The 20,717-nt window shown below is 42.6% G+C and overlaps 6 protein-coding genes across 6 annotated transcripts; 4 read left to right on the top strand and 2 right to left on the bottom strand.

Annotated features, from left to right (window-relative positions):
* Positions 1-1,856: 1,856 nt before the first annotated feature.
* Positions 1,857-2,345, top strand: EAF01_001128 (uncharacterized protein; the record flags this gene model as incomplete). Its single annotated transcript, XM_038909378.1, has 1 exon — positions 1,857-2,345. The coding sequence occupies one exon, from the start codon at positions 1,857-1,859 to the stop codon at positions 2,343-2,345; it is 489 nt and encodes a 162-aa protein (XP_038774190.1).
* A 974-nt stretch (positions 2,346-3,319) lies between these two features.
* EAF01_001127 (uncharacterized protein) lies at positions 3,320-3,955 on the top strand (the record flags this gene model as incomplete). The annotated part of the gene is made up of 1 exon (XM_038909377.1): positions 3,320-3,955. The coding sequence occupies one exon, from the start codon at positions 3,320-3,322 to the stop codon at positions 3,953-3,955; it is 636 nt and encodes a 211-aa protein (XP_038774189.1).
* Positions 3,956-4,943: 988 nt separating this feature from the next.
* Positions 4,944-7,440, top strand: EAF01_001126 (uncharacterized protein; the record flags this gene model as incomplete). The annotated part of the gene is made up of 3 exons (XM_038909376.1): positions 4,944-5,762; positions 5,815-6,758; positions 6,813-7,440. 3 exons carry the CDS (start codon positions 4,944-4,946, stop codon positions 7,438-7,440), a joined length of 2,391 nt encoding a protein of 796 aa, XP_038774188.1.
* A 106-nt stretch (positions 7,441-7,546) lies between these two features.
* EAF01_001125 (uncharacterized protein) lies at positions 7,547-9,392 on the bottom strand (the record flags this gene model as incomplete). The annotated part of the gene is made up of 3 exons (XM_038909375.1): positions 8,706-9,392; positions 7,740-8,653; positions 7,547-7,641 (listed from the first exon to the last, which is right to left on the bottom strand). Exons 2-3 carry the CDS (start codon positions 8,512-8,514, stop codon positions 7,547-7,549), a joined length of 870 nt encoding a protein of 289 aa, XP_038774187.1. The 5' UTR covers positions 8,515-8,653; positions 8,706-9,392.
* Positions 9,393-10,163: 771 nt separating this feature from the next.
* On the top strand, positions 10,164-13,762 carry EAF01_001124 (uncharacterized protein; the record flags this gene model as incomplete). The annotated part of the gene is made up of 4 exons (XM_038909374.1): positions 10,164-10,220; positions 10,299-10,525; positions 10,574-10,866; positions 10,914-13,762. 4 exons carry the CDS (start codon positions 10,164-10,166, stop codon positions 13,760-13,762), a joined length of 3,426 nt encoding a protein of 1,141 aa, XP_038774186.1.
* Positions 13,763-15,353: 1,591 nt separating this feature from the next.
* Positions 15,354-19,658, bottom strand: EAF01_001123 (uncharacterized protein; the record flags this gene model as incomplete). The annotated part of the gene is made up of 10 exons (XM_038909373.1): positions 15,354-15,631; positions 15,681-15,984; positions 16,037-16,515; positions 16,564-16,993; positions 17,049-17,458; positions 17,511-17,936; positions 17,990-18,183; positions 18,239-18,363; positions 18,418-18,546; positions 19,395-19,658. 10 exons carry the CDS (start codon positions 19,656-19,658, stop codon positions 15,354-15,356), a joined length of 3,039 nt encoding a protein of 1,012 aa, XP_038774185.1.
* Between the last annotated feature and the right edge of the window lie 1,059 nt (positions 19,659-20,717).

The raw sequence follows: 20,717 nt of genomic DNA, 5'->3' as shown, positions 1-20,717 counted from the left end.
CAAATAGTCTGATGGATGTCAGTGATATATTTCGATAGAGATGTGAAAGTTTCTGACCTTTCAATAAATTCCTGCCGCCGTTTCAAAGTAGTAGTAGTAGTAAATTCTTAATCGATTCAGTCTATCTATAGCTACGTTTCAAAGTATAACCATAGTTTTCAAAACATTTTCAGCACTATTGCAGTACTGCTTTTTGAAAGTTCAGTATCTCATTCCATGATCATTCCATAATTTTCCAGATTTTCGAGTGCAGTCAGACGGAGATCTCGGAGTCTTAAAAGATCAAAATATGACTCCAATGACTTATCTTCAATATCGTCGGCAATTGCAGGATCCAATCCAGCCTGGACTTTTCTCCAATATATATCATCTATGACTTGGAGATCCTGGTCTATCCAAGCTTCGATAAAGTCACAATCCATTTTACCATCCAATTTGGTACGAACCCTCGCGAGTCTTTTTTCAAACTCCCTTTATTTATACTCTTCTTCGAGCTCGTGAGCTAGACGTAACTAAACGCTGGCATACTCATAGCCAGGCACACATCTAGGGAGCCATCCAGAAAACTCAACCGAACCATATAACATTTCTTCAAAGTGCTCTCCTAACATTTTGAAATGAATAAGATATTCGAGTACGGCTAGAGTGAATACCATAGACCCAAAGATTACATCACGGTATCTTATAGAATCTCCCCAAAGAATTGAAAGGCTTTTATAAAAAACAATGCCCATTGAAAAGAAGCTTATCAAAAACGTTCGATATTGATGACAACCCTTCCAACCCTTTGATTGGTAGTAGACGTGCTGGATGAATTCATAAATCATCCAGAAAAGCACAAAAGGTAAAATGTAACTTAAATGGTTTATTGTTATGAATATTTCTCTACAGAAATTTTCACTAAAACCCAAATTCCGTAGTTGGCACATGGTTGTTGAGAATAAATTATTTGAAGATGAGATGGATACCTTGAGATTATACAAGAAGTGAAGATGGCCTGAATTTTGATGTACAGTAACCATGAGCATGAGCAAGGCTAAGTCTCCTCATGTGATGGATGGGTATAATTAGGAATCTATAATTAACGCTTTTATTGAGTAGTGAGTAAGACTAGAGATTATCTCCCAAACTTAGAAATACTATGTTGAAAGTCTTGGTGCCAGGTGTCATACTGTACCTAATACTACTACTGTCTTTTAAGCAAACTTCTAGTAAAGGACAGTTCTTTTAATCTATCATTTTCATCTGTCTCACGTCTACCACTAGAATTGATCACAGCTCAGAGCGGTAGACCATATATGATGAGAATTTTTGAAAGGTCACATCTTTTTCGACGGCTGATGATGAGCTGCTCATTTCTAGATAATTAGCCTGAAGTCACAAAAATCTCCAGCCCCTCATGATTGACTTGCACAATGAGAAATATAGCTTTGGCAACTTCCATTTCGGCGAGTAACAATGATAGACGCTACCTTGTCTCTATATTCGAAGCCTGTACAAGAACTTGGCAATTGACAGCCTTTGAAATGTGTTAATTCGAAGTCACTGCTAAAATTATACTGATTCCCTGCTAGGAAGCCAAATTTGACTTCTTGATGATCACACGTCCATTTTTTTTTTCAAACACACACATGAGCAGAGAATGTATGGATGACCATAACTGCCACATACTAAAAATTAGCACCGGTGAAAATTCTTTCTCTTTAAATAATGACTTTTCCGACCACCTTCAAATCGTAAGTTCGAAAAACTGCATCTTCAAGGTGATTAAATAATCCTCAATCATCCAACATCGTAAGTATTCCCCCGGGTTAAATGATGAAAAGGTCTAATCATTAAAAAGTTCGACTTTCAAAATGTCGCCATTACCAAATATCACCGAAATTACAGGAGCTGTCACAGATACCGCTGAAATTGCAGATTTTGATGTCACAGTTATGGAAATGATCATATATGGCTTCTTCGCCCCATTTGGAATTATATGTATGATTTTCATTATCGCCGGGTGGATCGCAATACTCAGTGTCTCCATTTATGATACAATACATGATTGGAGATGTGGTTTATTGGAAGTAAGCGAGAGCAGATCAACGTCGCAACAGACGAACACATATCTCATTTCAGATGACGAGAGAGCGAGAAACCCACGTTTGAATGTCAACAATTGGTCGCAATATTCAATGGAGGAAGAAAACTTTTCCAGCAGAGATGAATCGTCAAGCTACGGAACAATGACATGGATGTCGAGAGATGAGATTGATAATTTTCGAAGAAGCATAGCAGCATCTGATGAAATGATGGAGGTCTCCTCGTGGGATAATGAAGTATACAGATCTCGACCTTGAGGGAGTGATCAAGAGGTTAGAGGGAGGTTCTGTGGTTCAGACTCAGCATTGAATCGAGAGGAAGACATTTGACAGAAAGCTCATGGGAGGAAAAAGTTTGGAGTCACTGGAAGACTGTCATTTGGTTTTAACATATAAAATGTAATAGAGAGTCTTGAACCATTTCACAGTGCCTAACCTCGGGATGTCAAATCTACATTGTGCTCTGTCATGAACGATGGGAATATATATTGTTAGGGTTAACATTTTATGTTCTACTGACTACTCTTTGGATAAGAGTCCAAAAAATCTCAAAAATGATCTATGAATATTTATTGCATTATTTCATACGAGTACTTACTTCTATCGCTTCTAGTAGTCCCTTCATCTTCCTTTTACTGAAATTACAGATTCAAGAATCTGGATGGCAATGTAATTGAGTAATATGGTTTCCTTTTGGATAATAACTCCGAACGGTGAATGAGTAATATGATACCAAATTGACTCAGAATCTAGTCTCGCATGATTGGATAATGTTCGGGGAATTTGGCTTTGCAGATCTCAGCACCTTCTACCCGAATAAGTCAAGTGTGTAGCGTCTACTGAGAACCATTTTCAGAATTTTCAATTTTAAGAGTTTTGGAGGTATCATTAGTGTAATATTATTCTTGATCTTCTTAATCTGGCATATTTTGCTTCAATGACAAGAGCTCTTCACACATACCATCCACTTGTCTGAAGGCTCTAGTGCTAGATGTTAGTCTCAACAAAATTTAACCCAGGTTTTTGTCGAAGATCTATGTGGACCAATAACTTGGCTTTGAACTAGTAGTTATGTCATATATCATGAATCATAGATCGTTGTGACTAGAAAACATTTATAAATTGTGTATAAATTGCGCCGTGTCTGCACCTAAACCTAAACTTCTCGACTTCCAAGATTACATCATTCTATCCTAATCAACCAAAAGATCCAAATCTATAGCGAGATAACAATGCCTGCCCTACTCAATCTTCACCAAACACGATTGGGTCCTATTAATGAACCTGTTTTTGAGGCGGTCAACTCAGTCAAAGATGGACACGGACAAACACTGGGACCCTCTCCAACCACGATATTCATGTATGGACTCGCAAGTGGGTTGCTCATCATGACATCCATTTTTGTCCTTTCCGCTGCATTGTACGATCGATATTGCCGTAGGAAGAACGTGAAGCTCGTGAAATTTGGTCCCAGCTTCCCTGATCTGCAAGGAGGGAACAAATTCTTCATCGAGCAGGAAGATGGTATGATCTACGAGGGTGTTGTGACTGTTAAGAAGTCAGAGTACTATGATATCAGATGTGATGAGGCGACGGGTCAGGAGTCAGTTGTCATTCCTTCCTCTAAGTTAGAGCAGGTGGAGATAGAGGACGACCGGAAAAAAGCAAAAATGGAATTGAGGAAGGCGGAAGAGGAACACGAATACCAAGCTTTTATGGGTAGATTTTCGATTGAAAACTTTGCTGCTTTTATGGACGATAATTTTGATGGTGATGAGGAGGATGATGAGGAGGATGATGAGGAGGATAATGAGGATGATGATGAGGAGGATAATGAGGATGATGATGATAAGGATTCCACAGCATAGATGGTACTCGATCGGATTCTTTGAGATTGTTTTGGAGATATCAAAGTGGATTGTGGAATACATTGTGACAGTTGACATAAGCTCTAATTGTTGTGTTTGGGCGGAAGCTTTGCATGTTTCATGTAATTGTTAAGATCCGTGGACGTGGTGGAAAATTTTATGGCTTGGACATTGATTCGACTGATAAGAATTATTGAAGGATGAATTGGAATGGATTCCGGATAGTGGAGTTGTATCATTGGGTGCGTCGACGAGGGCGGGAACTATAGAACAGGGAGTTGAGAAGCTGAGGTTGAATGGAGAGTAGAGATTCACTAGGAATTCATCAGTGTGTTGAGCAGATTCAATTGGAGATAATTAATCATAATGTATAATCAAAGAATATTATGCGAAAGTTCTGAATTGACGTGATATTTTTGTTACCCAGTACCAGTCCCAATGCTTGGATATATGTAACGAATATCGAGTAGTCGGCATCTTTCAATCATCTCCAATCTACCCCGCCAGGGGTTACGGCTAGTACAAGTGGTCCTTCAAATTTTATATGGCGACCGAGACCACGAAGACCGAGTGTGAAGGTTGTAGCGAAACAGGAGAAATAATACAGGAAACTAGGGCTAGACATGCAATGAGTTCGATACGATATTGGCGGGCGGCAGAGCTAAAAAGTGAGGAAGAAGAGAGGTATGCGGATACGAGTGAGTGAAGATTGCAAACCACATTCGTGACTTCCCAAAATAATGTCTACATCTATCGGTTCTCCTGACCGTCGCCATTCTCTGCTTCCCCTAGAGCTCCCTTCAAGTCGTACTTTCTCCGTATTGAACGCTCAACTTACTCTCATTTTCAAAGAGAAATATGTTTCTCACATTTTTTCGTCAACATCACATCATATCATATCATCAATCTTATCCCACAAACTTAAGTATCTCGATATTCGGTTATTAGTATATTATACAAAATATATATATTCGCAAATCACATCACCATGCATCTGTATCGGCAAGAGGAACAAAACAGACACCATGTTGATTTTCCTCACCAGGGGAATCAATTCAGCACACTCGGAAATGGGTTACAACAGCACGAAATGCATCCTCCGTTTCAAAGATACTTTAGACAGGGTCTAGCCAATGAAAACCGACATCCAAACTTCCATGCAAACCCCAATTTCCAGAGCCTACAGCACAATCCGAATGCTGGATCGAACTTTTCGCAGCCTAGAAGAGTCAATATTAGATCAGAATATCTGTCGAATCAAGTTCATCCTATGATAGAAAATGGCTGGAGTGGAGATAAACCGATGGCTTTTAACACCTCAAATTCGTACTATCCAAAGTCAGAGAGCCACAACTTCAGCACAAATCCACCTGCTCCTATCGTAGGAAACGGACAGAGTTTTCAGCAATGGCCTGGAACTCTCGAAGCTCAATCAAAGTTCAATGTTCGGTTCCAGCGACTTGACGTAAACCCTAGTCAATTTTCGCCTCAAGCCACCATAGCCAATGCTCCGACACCATACCAACTACATCAATGGGCCAATGGAAGTTTGAACATATTTTTCCCCACTGCAGTAAATGGCACAAATCATCGACAGGCGCAGGGAGAGTTCGATAATGGACTGGGTTTTAATCATCCACACTTTAAAGGTGTCTATGTCCCACGAAGCACGATACTACTATCCGAGCTGCGCAAGCAGATGATTTCAATAGCCCGTGAGATCAAGCTCAGAACTGTGGAGAGTATAAGTGCACCTTCAGAACATGCGCAACCTCAGGGAAATGAAGAATTTTTTATGCTCTATCTTGTATGTAACTTTATTCTTGAGAGCTATGCTTCTTATCCTAATTCACAAAAAGGTTATTTTAGGGCAGTATCTCCTACAAGAAGGTTCCGCTTGGTATACCGACCTTCCTCCTCCAGCCATGTCACCTCGGGCCACGGATTTGCTTTCTTCGAGCCCTATCCCATTTAATCTAGACAAAATCAAAAGAGAGAGCCAAAAAAGTGATGGGATTAATGGAAACCCATGCGCTTCTAAGAAAATAAGTCCAATTGACACTACAGACTGGGACACTGTTCTTCATAGTCCGGACTTCTTCGCGCTCGGTGATGTAGATTGTTCTGCTCCTCTGGACTCTGGAGGTGTTCTCATTGAACCAGACGATTTTGAGATCTATTCAGATTACTGTCCTAGTCCTTCAATGAATGATGGAGGTTCTTTTTCTTTGTCTCCTCCCTCAGAGCCTAAAAACTCGAATACTCCTCTTTCAACACCCTCCATGCGATTCCACCCTCTTTCACCTTGTGCACCGGTGTTTGTCCCCGCCAGCAAAGGTCATCGAACAATTTCAAATGTTGATGGCGATCATGGACCACTTGAATCTCCAGACAATATAATCTTATCAAAGAGTCCTCCCGAACCAGGACAAGGTAGAGATTACTCTCCACGTATACAGTCTGTTTCACTTGCGGATGGGGAGATGCTTATAGACCCTTTTGTCACCAATAACTCATCAAATACAATCACTCCATCCGTTGCATCCCTCCAGCGAACCAGACCCTACTTATTGATTCCACCAACTCCCATTAGTCCCTTTCATCACGCTAGCTCATCCGATCTTGGCAGTCCAACCTCTAGAGATCGCTCTTTTGCTCACAAACCATTGCAATTTCCTAGTAACATATGTTTCATACGTACGAAGCCCGGCTCTGGAATAAGGATTTGCCTCCTTCCAGGGAAAATCTGGGTTGATCTTCCCCAAATAGGGATTCACCACTGCGATGAAGATTTACCAGACATGTGAGTACATTACACCACTACTGTGAGTAGGCTGGCACCTAACCTTTCATGTAGACATTACGTGATGGGTTCTGCAAGCTGGTTTTACACAAAAAATTGGGTTCCGATACTATACCAAGAGATTTTTACTTATAACTCATTGAAAAGGTTTGAGAGACTTGCAAAAGCGCCAACGCAGTCTGCACCCGCGCCATCCACTGTACCAACTGGATATGTAGACTTGTACGGAAGACCCATCTTTTTTCAAGCAGGTAATTCTAAGCCTGAGCCCAAAGTAGAATTGTTCCCCAGTGGCGATGATTTAGGTGTCAACTGGAATGCGACACCAGCCGAAAGAAGGAGGATTCGAAAAGCCGAGGTAAGACAAATGTGGGAGAATTGGGAAGAAGGAGTGCGTGATGCGAGATTGTTCTGTCATCTTTGGAAGAAATGGGGCCGGATAAAGGGCTGGACAGGAAAACAGAACAAATGCGGGGATAATGCAACCGGAGAAGAGAAGAATATGATCGCTCATCATCAATTGATGATGATAGTGCTACTCACGTCTAAACAAGGATCTGGCATCAAACTGATCGGTTCTGAGGAGAAGAAGAAATTTTTGGATGGAAGGTCGATTGGACAATTTAAACACGACTGGGAAGAGAGGATCAGGAAATTTGGTAGTTCGAATTGCTTGGAATGAGAAATTATGAAGGTCTTGAAGGAACGAATGGTTACACAGCGATAATATAATGTACGGCCTTATAATATAACTTCAGCAAAACAATCGATAGAGATTAGTGTAACAATTAATATCCGAATTGTGCTTGAGCATCATATTCTCTTGAGATCACGTGATCTACATCGTGACTATTGTGCTGCCCGAGAACATTCAGAGTTGTTGCTGTATGAATTGATCAGCACTAAAATGCAGGACGACAAATCGAACCCTAGCTTTTGTGACTACGTGCGATCTGAAGCAAAGAAAACAGGTATACTTACCAGTTCCCACACCCTCATACTTCCTCCACCCCAAATTTTCAAGTCCACCCACAGGATCCTTCGCGAAAGTAATTAAACTTCTCATCATCACCTTACTCAACCTTTCCTCGTCTCTCGTATTCGGAATACCACTTACATCCCTGCCCACACCATGCCACATATTCACATCACTCAAATGATACGCACCACTTGTTGGATAAAGTCGCGTGTTATCGAAATCTCCAAAATATCGATATAAATAAACGGTGACATTGTGCTTCGACCGTAAGAAGGCGGACTGGGCAGCGGAGCAGGTAAATGTTTTGAGGTTGAAGAGGTCCCAGTGAGAGCGGCTGAAAGTGATATTTTGAGCAAAGACGGAGACGGCGTAGAAGCCTGATTCGTGGTTCGCGTTACCCACTAGGTATGGTAGTTTAGCAAATCTTCCAGCGTTGATTCTAGTAGCATAGTCTGAAAACACAATCTTCTGGTCAATTGTTGGTACGAATTGTGTTCGTGGTAAAAATTCTGTCGGCTTAAGAGGTAACTTTTTGATGGCAGCCAAGATGGTTTGGTATGGTATCTCCTGCATACAGATCACAACGTCTTCTTCAACCCCACTCTCGCATCCGACTACGATAGAAAGCTGATCCCAATTTGACTTGTAAAATTCCGGACTATTGGGTGCGTCATTGGTAGTTCCGGATATGGACATGAATGAAGAAGCAATTGGATCATCTGGCCAGGCAAATGCATGATAATGAATAGATAGTCCACCAACTGATTGTCCGTACATGAGGATCCTGGAAGGGTCTCCTCCGAATGATGCAGTATTTGTTTTAACCCACTCGAGGGCCAGTCGTTGATCTAGGATTGCTAGATTAGCGCTGGGTAATAATGGTGAGCCTGGGAATCCAAAGACGAGAAGTCGGTAGCTAGTATACTTTAGTTCGTCATTCGAGTAAGTTGGAGGGAAAGATTATATACTCAATGGTCACAACAACGACATCGCCAGTGGCAGCAAGATACTGTCCTTCATACAATGTGTTGTTGGTACTGCCGGATACGAATCTTCCGCCGTGGATGAAGAACAAGACCGGTTTGAGCTCTTCTGGTGTTATGGATGAAGTCCATATATTGAGAGCCAGACAGTCTTCACTGAATCCAAGACCTGTTCCGCCAGTAGCTGTGGCATATATGCGGCCGAATGTGGAAGATTTGTTGGGGAAGGTGGGGAGAGGCGGAGCGGGGTGGAGCGGGGTTAAAGGGGCAAGCTCTTGGGAAGGATGTTAGGTGGGGACACAAGGACATCAAAGTATCGAGCGCGGTGGAGGATAATCCATCATATATGCTCTAAAGGATCCGCTTGCTAATTTGATCTTCCTGACCGAACATAAATCCCAAAGAGAGCGAAACCTACGGTGAATAGTGTGAAGCTTTGTATGTATCAGAGGAAATGGATGGAACCGGAGGCTGGAATCTCAACGAGCCATTGGTTGCCTGAGCATATCGAATACCTAGGAATTCAACAACACCACTTTCGTTTCTTGCAGGATGCCCAATGACTATTCCACTTGTCGTTTGCACATGAGGGATCGCACTTTCACTGAAGCCAACGGCTGACGAGAAAAGAGATGCAAAGAGGAATATCCAGTCAGGGGCGATGACCTTCATATCGGTGAGCTCATATGAGAGATCGTATATGAGATGTCGTCGATCTCGGATGCCATTTCGTGAAGTCTACAATATGGTATTGAAGGTATTTGATAGTAAGATGCGTGAGACAGAAGCTTGCAGAAGATGCGGGGTTGACAAGGCTACCGGTATTGATATTATTTGGATAATCCGGATGAAACCCGGAGAAGATCAGATAACAGCCCTGGTTCGGTAAGGCCCACTCATCCTGATCGGTACTTTCGATTTAATCCTTGGCATCAAAACATACTCTTTATAGATATCCAAATATATTCATTAGACAAACGTTTTTTCAATAAATTTCTTAGTATGTCTTCGACTGTGCCTCCTTTCTGCAGAGTCCCAGCAACCATTCGAGCCATTCTAATAAAATGACACCCTATCAAAGAAATCCCAGCCCCCATTTATCGCCATCATCCCCTGCTCGAAACCCTACCAACCAATAAAAGCATCATTTTTCCCCGATTCGGAAATTAACCCTGTATTCAGCGCGCCACTTAAAGGTAGTCTCATTGCTAGTTGACGATCTACGGTAAGAATGTGCACCATAAATGATTAAACTGGCACTTTGAAATTCACGAAGAGTCCCGACCGTTTTGCTTCATATTGTTTATTGTTTAATTATTATCCGTGGTCTATTCCTTGGCATGGACGGTTGGATTGGATCGATGCAGACGACGTGTATGATTAGATGAATAGATGAATGGAGTGTGTTGCGATTGAGAAGTGCTTGAGAGAAATTGGAGAGAGATGGCAATTTTGAGTGTGATTGCTGGAGGGTTGAGGTTGGAATTCAAAAGGGAATTGGTAAGGTCTCATCAAGTCTCCAAATTCTCGCTCCGGGAGCTGTGTTTACTGATATTTGATTGTTCTTTTGTTTTCTAGAATCAGAGTTCTGATCCGAGAGTTGGTTCTTCAAGAGATAATTCCACAAGTTCGACCTTGGCAGCTGCAGCATCGGGGTCTAATTCCTCGTCATTCTCTGCATTGTTTTCCACCTTGATACCCGTGGGCGTCTTTGCTGCAGTCTGTATCATCTCATTTCTTGTGTTAAGGAGTAAATATCCCAGAGTGTATTCACCTCGGACTTTCTTGAGTAGTTTGGACCCTCAGTAAGTTAGATGCGCTTATGACAAAAGATTGAACTGACCTTAGAATAGTGAACGCAGTAAGGAATTACCATCTGGATATTTCAATTGGATCAAACCCTTCTTCAATACTCCAGATGAAGCGGTTCTCAATCAATCATCGCTAGATGGGTACTTGTTCCTCCGATTCCTCAAGATTATGTGTGTAATATGTCTTGTAGGATGTGGCCTCGTATTTCCCGTCTTGATACCTTTGCATGTACTTGGAGGTGCTGGTAATGAACAACTTGATCAATTGACATTTGGAAATGTGGACAACCCAAGAATTTACTACGTACACGCGTTTCTGGCGTGGCTCTTCTTCGGTTGGTACAATCTTCTAGATGCATGAACTTTACTAATGAATGGTTAGGATTTATCATGTATACTGTCTCACGAGAGTGCGTTTACTACATTAATCTCCGTCAAGCTTATCTTCTCCATCCGTTTTATGCTAAGCGCCTGTCATCGAGGACTGTTCTATTCACGTGCGTTCCACAACAGAATTTGGAAGAGGCTAAATTACGGAAGGTGTTTGGCGATTCTGTCAAGCACGTTTGGATCCCAAGAGAAACCCGAGAGCTACAAGACTTGGTGGATGAAAGAAATCAAACCGCTTATCGACTGGAGAGAGCCGAGACCACATTGATAAAGCTTGCGAATAAAGAAAGAAACCGAGCACTCAAACATGGTCATCCAGATCTTGAATCGAGCATTGGTATCAATTCTGTCCAGGAAACAAAGCGTGGATTTTCAGCACCTGAAAATCGTAGGCCAAGCTTAAGCAGAAGTCCAGCTGATGTAAATCCTAGGGACATCGAGATTTCGGAAGACCCCATGTCACCTACAGATACATTGGTAGGGTCAACTTCCAGTCCGATCGGTGGCACGGGAAAAGAAGCCAGGATCACTGAGAAAGCAATTTCCCAAACAAATTCTCAAGCAACCACCGAAGAAAACCCCGCAACCCCAACGTTGAAATGGGGAGATAATGGATACGGAATGACCGGGCCTCCTCCTGGAGTAAGTGGATCAATTGCAGCACAATGGATCCCCCACAGCTGGAGACCGACACATCGACCCTTGTCAAATTATGGAAGGAGCGTAGATACAATCAAATGGACACGAGCTCGTCTGAAGGAAATCACCCCACAAATCAACAAACTGAGAAGAATGCATCGACAGGGAAAAATGAAGCCATTACCCGCCGCGTTCATTGAATTCGATACCCAAGTCAACGCTCAATCCGCCTACCAAACATTATCTCATCATCGAGCATTTCACATGACACCGCACATCAATGGAATTCGACCACACGAAATCGTATGGGAATCGCTTCGTATGAGATGGTGGGAACGTATCATGCGCAATTTTGCGATCCAAGGTTTCGTGGCCTGTATGGTCATATTCTGGTCTATTCCTTGTGCATTAATAGGAATAGTATCCAACATTAATTTTCTAACCACAAAAATCCCATTTTTAGGTTGGATCAACAAACTTCCATCTTCAATTCTTGGGTTACTCACGGGCTTATTACCAGCTCTAGCTTTGACATTTCTCATGGCATTAGTTCCAGTTATTTTACGGCACTGTGCGCGTCAAGCTGGAATTCCATCCTATTCGATGATTGAGCTCTATACACAATCTACTTACTTTATCTTCCAAGTTGTACAAGTGTTCCTTGTAACAACTATCACTTCTGCCGCATCTGCAGCATTCGAAAAAATCATACAAGATCCGACTTCTGTGCGCTCACTACTTTCGCAAAATCTCCCCAAATCATCAAACTTTTACCTCTCGTATTTCATCCTCCAGGGTCTCGCCATGTCCGCCACGAGATTATTGCAACTACCTGCTTTGATTCGGCACCTCATGTTTCAGAATGAGCAAAACCCAAGATTAATGATCAACAAATGGCATCGAATCCGAATCGTTCATTGGGGAGCCGTTTACCCTGTATTTACAAATATGGGCGTAATAGCCATTACTTATTCGCTAATTAGTCCACTGACAATCGTATTCGCACTCATGGGTTTATATCTCATATACCTTGTATCAAAATACAATCTCCTCTACACCTATTCCTCTGAGATATCCACACGAGGACTCTTATATCCGCATGCTCTTAAACAACTTCTTACAGGTGTATATCTTGCGGAAATCTGTCTGATCGGTCTTTTCGGGTTACGAAGCGCATTTGGCCCGTTGGTGATCATGTTTGGATTAACAATCTTCACAGCATTGATCCATGTAAGTCTCAACGAAGCACTCGGTCCACTCCTCTGGAATCTTCCTCGAACTCTCGCTGTCGAAGAATTGTATCGTGGACTTGCATTTAATTCCGATTTGCAAACACCCATGCCGACTATAAATCGAGGCAACGTCCATAGCGAAAATGAAAATGAGGATTCATTTTTCCCTATGCAGACACCTGAACAGACGCAATCTCAACCAGCAGTATCAACATACATAAGTCACCGCATATCCACAGCACCCAACCCCTACCCCACCATCTCCGAAGAAAACAAACCCAACACCGAAACCCACAAAAACTCCTCTTATACACCTCCCCACGAAGACTCCGACTCCGAGAAAGAAGATGAAGACGATGACGAAAACGACCTTCACGATCCCAACCCCCAATCCCGCTCCGCAGCCAAACGTATCGAAGGGCTTCCGCATCTCTCAAAACTAACCCTCACCTTCCTCTTCCAGGCTCTGAAATCCAAAATCCAACCGCACCTGCACCATCTCAACCCCTACCTAATTTACCTCACACCCCTCATCTCCCCCATCTACGACCCTTCCTCCCCTCCCAACTTCCTCATTAAATTCTTACACCCAGAGATATTCTCCGACTACCACATACTGCGCTCCCTCACTACTCCTCTACCACTTATGCCCTCGGGATTCGAATACACGGCGAAACAGCACGAGAATGCCTATTTTCCACCCTGTGTAGCGAGGGGTCGAGATCCAAAATTGTGGATTCCGAGGGATGAGGCGGGCGTGAGTAGACAGGAGTGTGATCATGTGAGGAAGTGGGCGGGGGTGGAATGCAGTGATGAGGGGGTGGAGTTGAAGTTTGAGAATGAGCGGGAGGGAGAGGAGAAGGGGAAGGGGAAAGGGAATGGAAGGTGGGGGAAGAAAATAGAGGGGACGGTTGTGGTGAAAGATCTGCAGGCGGAGAATTGTATTTGGGTTCAGGAAACGAAGTTTTGAATTTGGAGGATTGGGAGAGGGCACTGGGAATGAAAGGGAGGGCTCCATGAATGTGATGGTTGTGAATCGGGATTTTGGTTGGTATGGCGTGGTCTTGGATGAATGATACAATCACAAGGCATTATATTGAGTATAAAGGGAAACGTAATTCAATCCAATCTGAGATAAAGTCAATTATACCTTATTTAAATCCTCTCAAACAATGTTATATCATCAATGCATACTAACCTCCAGTCTCTTCAATCTATTTGTGGTATGTCCATATCTTATTATAAACCTTAATGATGTAGTGATCTCCTTTCAGATATATTTCTATAAGTTTTATTTTGGAAGTTTGATACAAATTAGATTATTGCCGTATAAATAAATGAGGTTGTGGTTGTGCCAAAACCATTGCCGAAAGACGAACACATAGGTCAGTGTCGCCTCGTGGGAAGAGGAGAATCACCTTCTCAATTGACAGGTCAACTAAGACTGGGTTGAAAAGCACCGGGTTAGTTTGCTTTTGAGATTGAACATATGCCTTTATGCTTATGATTTCGATCGTGTCTGGTGGCAAGCCTTGTGCTTGTCTAGAGGGAGGCTAGAGATTTAGAACCAACTGCTTGGATGATTTTGACCTGTCATCCGTGTTCCATCTTTCAAATGAGCTTGATAATTCACTAATTAATCCAGCTAAATTGTATTGTCGAAAAGAACTACGCCGAAGAGATCCGTATGGATTACCGCCAAGAGCCCAAGATCTTCTTCAGTCTTATACCTATCGTACTCCACAACTAATCTTTCTTACACACCTCATCGCAGTTACATTCTATCTTACTATGCCTTTCCTTACGTTACCTATGTTCCGCAGTTCTACATAAATCAAACCTATTCATCCTAGTGAAAAATGCCAAACTAGCCGTCTCCATTTCGTATAGTTTCCAGCATCGATCCATATTTGATGAACGCTCTTGTGGTCACTCTTTTCAAGGGTTTTGTGTGTCCATTTCTTAGCCCATCAACTACTATAAAAGGAGAATTTCCATTCACGAATCACCAGCACGAGTCTTGATTTTAATTGCAATAGCAAATTTTTTATTTCCTTGAAACCTAACTAAGTACCTACCGCAAGAACATCAATCCCCATTCATGTCTGTCTGCCCTTTAGTAGGAAGATTTCTCAGTCGAGAAAATCAAACTAAAAACTACACTGAAATGAAAAGAGAAACAACCCCATCTTGCAACTATCGCACCGCTAAATGAAATAAACCTTTGCTTGATCAATAATATCCCTCCCATCATCAAGTCCATAGTGACTTCCAGATACCCATATGCAATAAATAAAGAAGAGGAACTATGAAAGCTCAATCCCTCAAAAAAGAGTTCGAGATGAGATCAGAGTTCTAAGAAGTGAAAGTACAAGTCCTATTCCCAAATCCCTCATAAACCAATTGTCTTGGCAATTGGCGAGCAGAGAAAGATTGAGAAATCATCAGATCAGGGATCCGAAGATCAAAAATTCGTAATAAAACAAAATGAAGAAGTAAAATGGGTTCGAGATCAAGGACAAGGGTCAAAGATCGTTTTCATGATGAAGTAATAAAAGTACTTAAATGTACCACATACCAGTGCGAAGCTTCGAGATGACGTCCGGATTAACCTTGTCATTTTGGCTGAGTTGTCCCAAAGGAAGGAGTGGAACATCTTCAATCACTATCTGGCTTGACCCAGTTTGACTAGAGGGTGCCTTGCCAGCGACTCTGTCTTGGGCTTCCTTCGCCTGCTTCTCAAGGAATTTCTCTCCACCACGAGGTCCCGCACTATGACCCTTGGCCTCGTGAGCACGAGCACGGTTAGAGGCTAAATGTGCGTAGTAGACGGCAGGATCTGAGAATTAATTAGCACAAGTAATATGTCCGATAGTTTAGAAACTTACACAAGGAGACAGGAGTGGTAGATCGCATATATTGATAACAATGCTGATACACCATTCGTTGGAAGTCATTTACTGGAACCTTAGCTTCATCCATAATGACCTGGTAGTGAACTGGACGAGCAGTTCCTTGAATTGCCGAGTGAGAACTTAAGTAAAAGTCGTACTCGAAAGGATGAGTGATATCTCGTTCGACAAGTGTACCTGGAAGTGCATTTCCGTTCTTGTCACCAGCGGCCATATCATTATCTTTCGGGAAAAACCTTAAATGATGTCTCTTGGTGCACACCGTCACAGTCCAGCGAATCTAAAGGTTGTTAGAAAGAGACCATCAAGAATCGAGAAGTTCAAACACTTACTGCTGCAGCTTTGGGGCCAAATGCCTTTTCGAGGGCGATCTTCATGTTCTTAACCTCTTGGTTGATGACATGTTCGAATTGACCTTCGGAAACACCGTCTCTAAAGTAATAGATATGTAACGGTCCAGATCCCTTACCAACTTTGGTGATCCATTCTCTGAACAATGGAATTAGCATTGAATTGATATTATCAGGCGATATCATTTCAACGCGCTGTCCGTTAGTTTGGACCGCAGCGGCATATCTACACGCAGTAGAGTCCATTGACATAGTCAAACAAGCCATGGAAGACTGTGGAGATCCTGGTGTGGCGTGAGAGACATCCGCACCAATGACCATTGTTGCACGGGGAAAGAAGGGCTTTGGGGGTTTTGTATCCGCAACCTTGCATGTGGTACCACCGAGCTTTGCATTCACCTTCATACAAACGTTGGAGCAATATTGGGGTTGCGCCTTGGCAACATGAGCAACGTTCATCACTATGATCTGTTAGTCAGTTATTTTTGGGGTACGAGTGCCAAACTTACTCTGGGACATCATCGCAAAGCGACACTCATTGTTCTTCTTGAAGCGTTCGTACATGAAAGAATTTCGATCAGGTAAAATGAAGAATAAAATCTGAGGGATTTGCTTGGCTTGTTGACCAGCAGCGTTGCGAACTGCGTGAACTCCCTCGGCAATCTTGTCTGGAGCACCAGAAATCTTCATGATGGCGGGAGCCTTATTGGTGACTCTGCCACCGTGGCCAATGTAAGTCTGAATGAACACTTGGATGAAATTCTTGACAGCAGGTTCCTGGATACAGTTGTCCACGATGGCAACACCCCAAGAGACTAATAGTTCTGGATTAGCATATAGGAACTTCTTGCCACGTAAGTCCCAACGTCCAGATGTCTTGGGATCGATGACAGCCTTATCAAATTGAACTACTGGATTTTGAATTAGACGAGCTTGAGTCTGAAAACATGTAAGCAACTGTACAGCAAAGAGTATTACGAGGGAAACCACTTACCATGGTCATGGTTCGATCAATCTTGCAACCATAATGAGCGAGATATGGGTCCTCGTTCCATTTCAACATGCCAAGACCATGCTCAATCGATTGGATGCGGACCTTTGGTCTAGTGACTGCAAACTTGATCATGGAGGATGTCTGATTGGGGTCCAGCTTATACTGGTACTTTTGACTTGGGGCCAAAGTGCATACTTCCATGGGGAAGAAACCTGCTCTCTCAGTCTCGATCAAAGGTGCCCACCAATATTTAAGGTTAATGTTGTACTTTGCCTTGAAGTAATTGTAAATAGATATCTCCTTTCCAGTATCCTTGGGAGTGAAGAAATGATTCTTAGCATTGACACCATCAGTGGCATATGCGGGCTCATGACGGAACGTAAATCTCTTCACGGTATAGATCTTTTGGTCTAGAATTAAATGTTAATAACATTCATTTGTGGGTGGCGAGAAACAACATACCATTTGTCTTGCCGTGATGTTTCAAAGTGAACTTCAACTTCTTCATCTTTTCAAGCGTCAAGAACTCTGCAGACTTTTCAAGTCTACCGTTTGGCATGACTTTTTGCTCAGGTCTCAGGTGCTTTCGGAAGACATCGTAATCTAGCGCCTTGTTCCGAGGAACACTGCACAAATTACGAGCAGCCTGCATGAAGTCTTGCGAGGTCCAGAATGTACCATTGGCAACATCGACATTGACTGCCAAGCCACGTATGGCTGGACCCTTCTCATTGAGGTGATTACAAAGACGAATCGATTGATAAACACCTTTCATAGCCTCAATGGTGATGTCCAAAGGGCAACGGTCAATGCCACGAGCAAAGAAGCTACGCTTCTGAACAACGTATTGCTGACTGGGCCATTGACGAATCATATGATCTAGGAAGTCTATCATCATGAGAGTTAGTTACATTCATTGAGGTTGAACCAACAAGACTTACTGATAGCGCAAAGGACATTGTTGTCAAAGTCGCATTCTTTGTTAAGATAGGCGTGCAAAGAAGCCATTCTAATGGCGGTGGTTTGCTTGACCGTGCAGTAAATCATGCGTTTGGAGTCTCCACCTGGTTTGCCAGCCTCGGCATCAAGATCAACGAGAATGCGGAATTCACCACGGGCTAATGGATTGGAGCACCTAAGACATATGAGCATAGTGAGAAATGAGAGTTGAAGTGAATAAAATTACTTACCATGCAATCTTGTTACCATCCCAGAGCCAGTACTTGCCATGCTTTGCCAACTCTCTCTGAACGGCCTTGGATTCCCAGACCTTCTTGATAAGTCCCATCTTCTCGCCACCTTCACCAACCAAGATCTTGACGTCTGTTAGTATTTGGAAGGTGAGCTACGTGAATAGTTCAATACTTACATCGAATTGGTACACATCCTTGCTTGGAGCATCCAAGACCTTGAACTGGTTCACACGAATGCTGATTGCTTTTCCTTGAGAATTGTATCCTGGGCGAGCTGGGAGAATTGTCTCAGAGGCCTCGTCATACTGTTTGACATCAGTTTCACGTCTGAAGAAATGGTTCTGTTCCATTTTTGTAGTTCATCAAGTTTGAGAAAAGAATCAGAGAAAAGACGGAGAAAGATGAGAATGTTTGAAGGGTAAGGGTATGAGGTCAGAAAGCAAGTCTGAAGTGCTGGCTGAAGAATCAACCTGCAGCAAAAACTCTTGAATGTGGTAGATTTGAATGTGCTTGTAGTAGCTGGAAGGGATAGTGATATGTTTTGATATGTGTAAGGGCTAGAGATGGTTGAAGGATGAGTAAGGGGTTAAAAGGATTGAAGTGGTTGGTTGTAAGAGAGTTGGGATTGAGAGCAGAGGAGAACTCTTTTGTAGCTAGCAGATTGTAGCTAGTAGATTGTAGCTAGTCGAAGGGGGGAAGAAAGAGAAAGAGCGCTAATGCCCCGAGGAAGTGAATCTTGTACAAACTTGGTTGATCATAGAGCGGGGTATGACTGTGCATGAGGGTAGGTGGGTCACTCTCTTTGGATTTCCCCTCACTCCTCCCGAGAATAGTAGCAATTCAATCAAGCAACTAGCTTGTTTTGTTTGAGTGGGAAAGATGCTGGGGAGTATCCAGATAAGGGGGGTACAAAATTGTGAGAAAGGGAAGTTGATGGACAGGCACAACAGCCTGTTGACCTAGGCTGCGAGTGGAAACAGCGAGGTTGAAACCATCAAGTTAAGAAATGAATGTAGTGCAGAAATCCAACCACAGATGGCTCGCATCACAACACCACGTAGCTTGGCATACTTCCTTGAAGCAGCAACTGCTTCCACACAGATTGTAAAAACACCATGGCCAAACAGATAGATGAAGCAAATATATCACTTACATTTTCACGATAAGAGGGAAGCTCGCAACGCAACTTTCTGGTCTCATCCTTCTTCGGGTCTCTCGCAGGATCAAAGCCAGGACCACGCCCAAATGGATTCTGGCGTGGCTCATTTGGTCCGTCAACTTGAGGAATGATTGATGATCTGGGTTGTTGTCCACCAGCAACTGATTGTGTTACTGAAGGAAGTGATTGCTGCTGACCAGGGTTTCCAGCCGATGAAGGTGGACCCTGATCGCGACGCTGCTGCTGACCAGCACCCATGATGTCGAGTTTGATGGCGTCTATAATTTGAGAAGCAGTGTATTAGTAATTGGTATGTATGACGAGAAAATCTCGACCGAAGAGGAATGGATGGCTTGAAAAAGACGATGGTGAGAACTTGGATCGCGAAAGTGATGTGAAATTGATAGATCTTCGTGGGTGTAACAATGGGAGGAAGGTGTTAGGTTGTGAGAATAGCGGCGGCGGGAACGAGATCGGAAGCAAGTAACAAGGATGGCAAAAAGCAATGAATTTGTTTGACTTACCAAAAGTTGATCACCGTTGAGGATTGTTGTCTTTGTTTAGCGGTAATTGTACGAGGCAACAACCAGAGATCGTGGCAGCGAAGCTATGCAATGGAATTAGTTTATGCGGAAATTTGAATTTCAATCAACAATATGGGATAAAATTGACAGTTAAGTCTATATTAGATGGGAAGGGAAAGATTATTGCGATGAGAGTGGTTTTTGAAGTTGAGACACTAGGCTGTCAAGAACAAGCAAGCAACCGCAGCAGTCAAGAGAGCAAACAAATGCGACTTCACCTGAAAGTAGATTTTTCAAGTCCACTTCAAGCAGGACGACAAACTAATTTGATCCTAGAAGAGAAATGATTACTTACTTGTACTTTATGGCGTAGATCGATAGAAAGTATGGCGTAGAAGAGAAAATTGATGTTGTAAATAGAAAGGTTGTTGTTGTTGTTGTTGTTGTTGTGGGATAAAGAATTGAGGGACGAGAGAGAAGCGACAGCGAGACTGAGTAAACGTAGATTTGGCGGTAGTGCAGAAACCGAATGGAAATTGGAAAGAGCCGGCAAGGTACCTTCTCTCTTTTTTTTTTGATTGGAGGAAGGAACCTCTAAAAATGAATTAAAGCTCAGAACCGAGGTGAAATATGAGATGAGATGATAATCTTCTTTGCCAATCAGATTGGACTAGAATGAGGAAAGATAGAAGATGAGAGAGTTTTCTGTTACCTAGGTAATTTGAGACGAAAAAATGAGTCCCAAATGTTATTATGAGCCAGCAATTAAGTGTCATTGTTGAGTCAAGTTTAT

This window comes from Botrytis porri (assembly GCF_014898465.1).
Source record: "Botrytis porri strain MUCL 3234 chromosome Unknown BPOR_002, whole genome shotgun sequence".
NCBI lineage: Eukaryota > Fungi > Ascomycota > Leotiomycetes > Helotiales > Sclerotiniaceae > Botrytis > Botrytis porri.
The sequence above is the reverse complement of the archived record's forward strand: the minus strand, read 5'-3'. Positions and strand labels throughout refer to the sequence as shown.